Genomic DNA, 2,226 nt, shown 5'->3' with positions numbered 1-2,226 from the left:
GCTAACACCTTACCACTCAACCCAACAGGCTCATTCTAATATGAGTTTATGAAGAATATAACATAAGCCCACCTAAAAGGAATAAGACTAAGACCAAAATAACATATTTTCCAAAAGTGAGACTTGAACCTAAAACCTCAAACACAAACCTAGAACATTTAACCACTGAAGTAGATACTCATTTATGATGAAATCCATAAAAACAAAGTTAATAAATCAGGGCGTTACAACTCTACCCCCTTAAAAGAAATTTTGGTCTCGAAATTTACCTAATTCGAACAGATAAAGTATTATTGACACATTGAGTACTCAAGTTCCCACATGGCTTCCTCAGTGCCATGATTCTGCCATAAAACCTTAACAAGCGAAATAGATTTCCTCCTCAGAACTTTTACATCTCGACCCAAAATATGAATCGGCTCCTCTTCAAAAGTCAAATTCGGTCTAACCTCGATCTCCTCAACAGAAACAACGTAAGATGGATCATACCGATACCGCCTCAACATAGAGACGTGGAATATGTCATGGATACAGTTTAACTCTAGACGTAGTGCTAACTGATAAACGACCGGTCCCACATGTTTCAGAATCTGATACGGCCCAATAAACCTAGGGCTCAACTTGCCCTTACGTCCAAACCTCGGAACTTTCTTCCACAGAGATACCTTAAGGAAAACAAAGTCACCCACAGAGTAATCAATATCACTCCTTTCTAGGTCCGTATAGGACTTTCGTCTATCAGAAGCTGCCTTCAGACAATCTGTATAGGACTTTCGTCTATCAGAAGCTGCCTTCAGACAATCTCAAATTAATCTGACTTTGTCCTCAGTCTCGGAAACCAATTCAAGACCCAAAACTCGTTGTTCACCCAACTCAGTCCAACACAGTGGAGTGCGACACTTATGACCATACAAAGCCTCATAAAATGCTATCTGGATGCTAGACTGAAAACTATTGTTGTAGACGAACTCAACTAAAGGTAGAAAGTCCTCCTAGCTCCTTCGAAAGTCAATCACACAACTCCAAAACATATTCTCCACTATCTGAATCACTCTCTTAGATTGACCATCGGTCTGAGAATAGACCACAATACTAAAGTCCAATCTTGAACCCAAAACTTCATAAAGTTTCTTCTAAAATCGAGAAGTGAAGCGAGGATCCCTATTAGAAATTATAGAAACTAGAACCCCGTGAAGTCTCACAATCTCATAAATGTAAAGTTTGGCCAACTTTTGTAGTGAGTAATCTATCCGAACCAAAATGAAATGAGCGGAATTGGTCAACCGATCCAGGATGACCCAAATAGAATCATTCTTAGTAGTTGTTAAAGGCAACCCACTAACGAAGTCCATAGTCACATGTTCCCATTTCTATAAGGGAATCATAACGGGTTTGAGCAAACTCGAAGGAGATTGATGCTTAGTTTTAACTTGTTGGCATGTCAAACTACAAGAAACAAAATCTATTACCTCTCGTTTCAAACCCAGCCACTAGTACAGTTCATGAAGATCTCAATACATCTTATTTCCACCGGGATGCATAGCATAAGGGCTCCTATGTGCTTCCCTCAGAATTGACTGTCTCAAATCGAGGTCGTTTGGTACATAAACCCATAATCGGAAACACAGAACCCCATCATTATTCGGCCTAAAATAAGACGTACTACCACTTTCTACATGACAGAAACGTGGAACCAGAGAATCATCCCTCAACTGTTTTTCCCGAATCTGATCAATCCAAGTTGGCTTAACTTGTACTCAGCTAACAAACTCCTATCCTCAAACAGACTTATGCGAGCAAACATCACCCTTAAATCAGACATTGCTCTACGACTAAAAGCATCAGCCACCATATTAGCCTTACCAGGATAATACTCTATCGTTCAGTCATAATTCTTGAGTAGCTAAATCCATCTACGCTGCCTAAGGTTCAACTCCTTTCGAGTAAGTGGGTACGTAAGGCTCTTGTGATCGGTGTAGATGATGCACCTCTTACCATATAGATAGTGCCTCCAAATCATTAAAGTAAAAACCATGGCAACCAACTCGAGATCATGTGTCAAATTATTTCCCTCGTGTGACTGAAGCTATCGGGACGTATAAGCCACAACCTAACCACATTGCATCAAAAAAAAATCCCAAACTGACATACAACGTATCATTATAAACACGAATTCTTTACCAGATTTAGGCTGTATTAGAACATGAGCCTGAGTCAGAATAGACT

The 2,226-nt window shown here is 39.8% G+C and overlaps 1 protein-coding gene across 1 annotated transcript; it reads right to left on the bottom strand.

Annotated features, from left to right (window-relative positions):
• Positions 1-290: 290 nt before the first annotated feature.
• LOC108487790 (uncharacterized) lies at positions 291-1,352 on the bottom strand. The gene is made up of 2 exons (XM_017792147.1): positions 1,203-1,352; positions 291-791 (listed from the first exon to the last, which is right to left on the bottom strand). Exons 1-2 carry the CDS (start codon positions 1,350-1,352, stop codon positions 291-293), a joined length of 651 nt encoding a protein of 216 aa, XP_017647636.1.
• Positions 1,353-2,226: the final 874 nt, after the last annotated feature.

The sequence above is a fragment of the Gossypium arboreum genome, chromosome 10 (genome assembly GCF_025698485.1).
Source record: "Gossypium arboreum isolate Shixiya-1 chromosome 10, ASM2569848v2, whole genome shotgun sequence".
Classification (NCBI taxonomy): domain Eukaryota; kingdom Viridiplantae; phylum Streptophyta; class Magnoliopsida; order Malvales; family Malvaceae; genus Gossypium; species Gossypium arboreum.
The sequence above is the reverse complement of the archived record's forward strand: the minus strand, read 5'-3'. Positions and strand labels throughout refer to the sequence as shown.

Coding starts and splice junctions, on each gene's coding strand:
- LOC108487790 (XM_017792147.1), bottom strand. CDS start 1,352: ATGGACTTCGTTAGTGGGTTGCCTTTAACAACTACTAAGAATGATTCT. Junction 792..1,202: donor AACTTTACATTTATGAGATT/GTGAGACTTCAC, acceptor GATTGTCTGAAG/GCAGCTTCTGATAGACGAAA.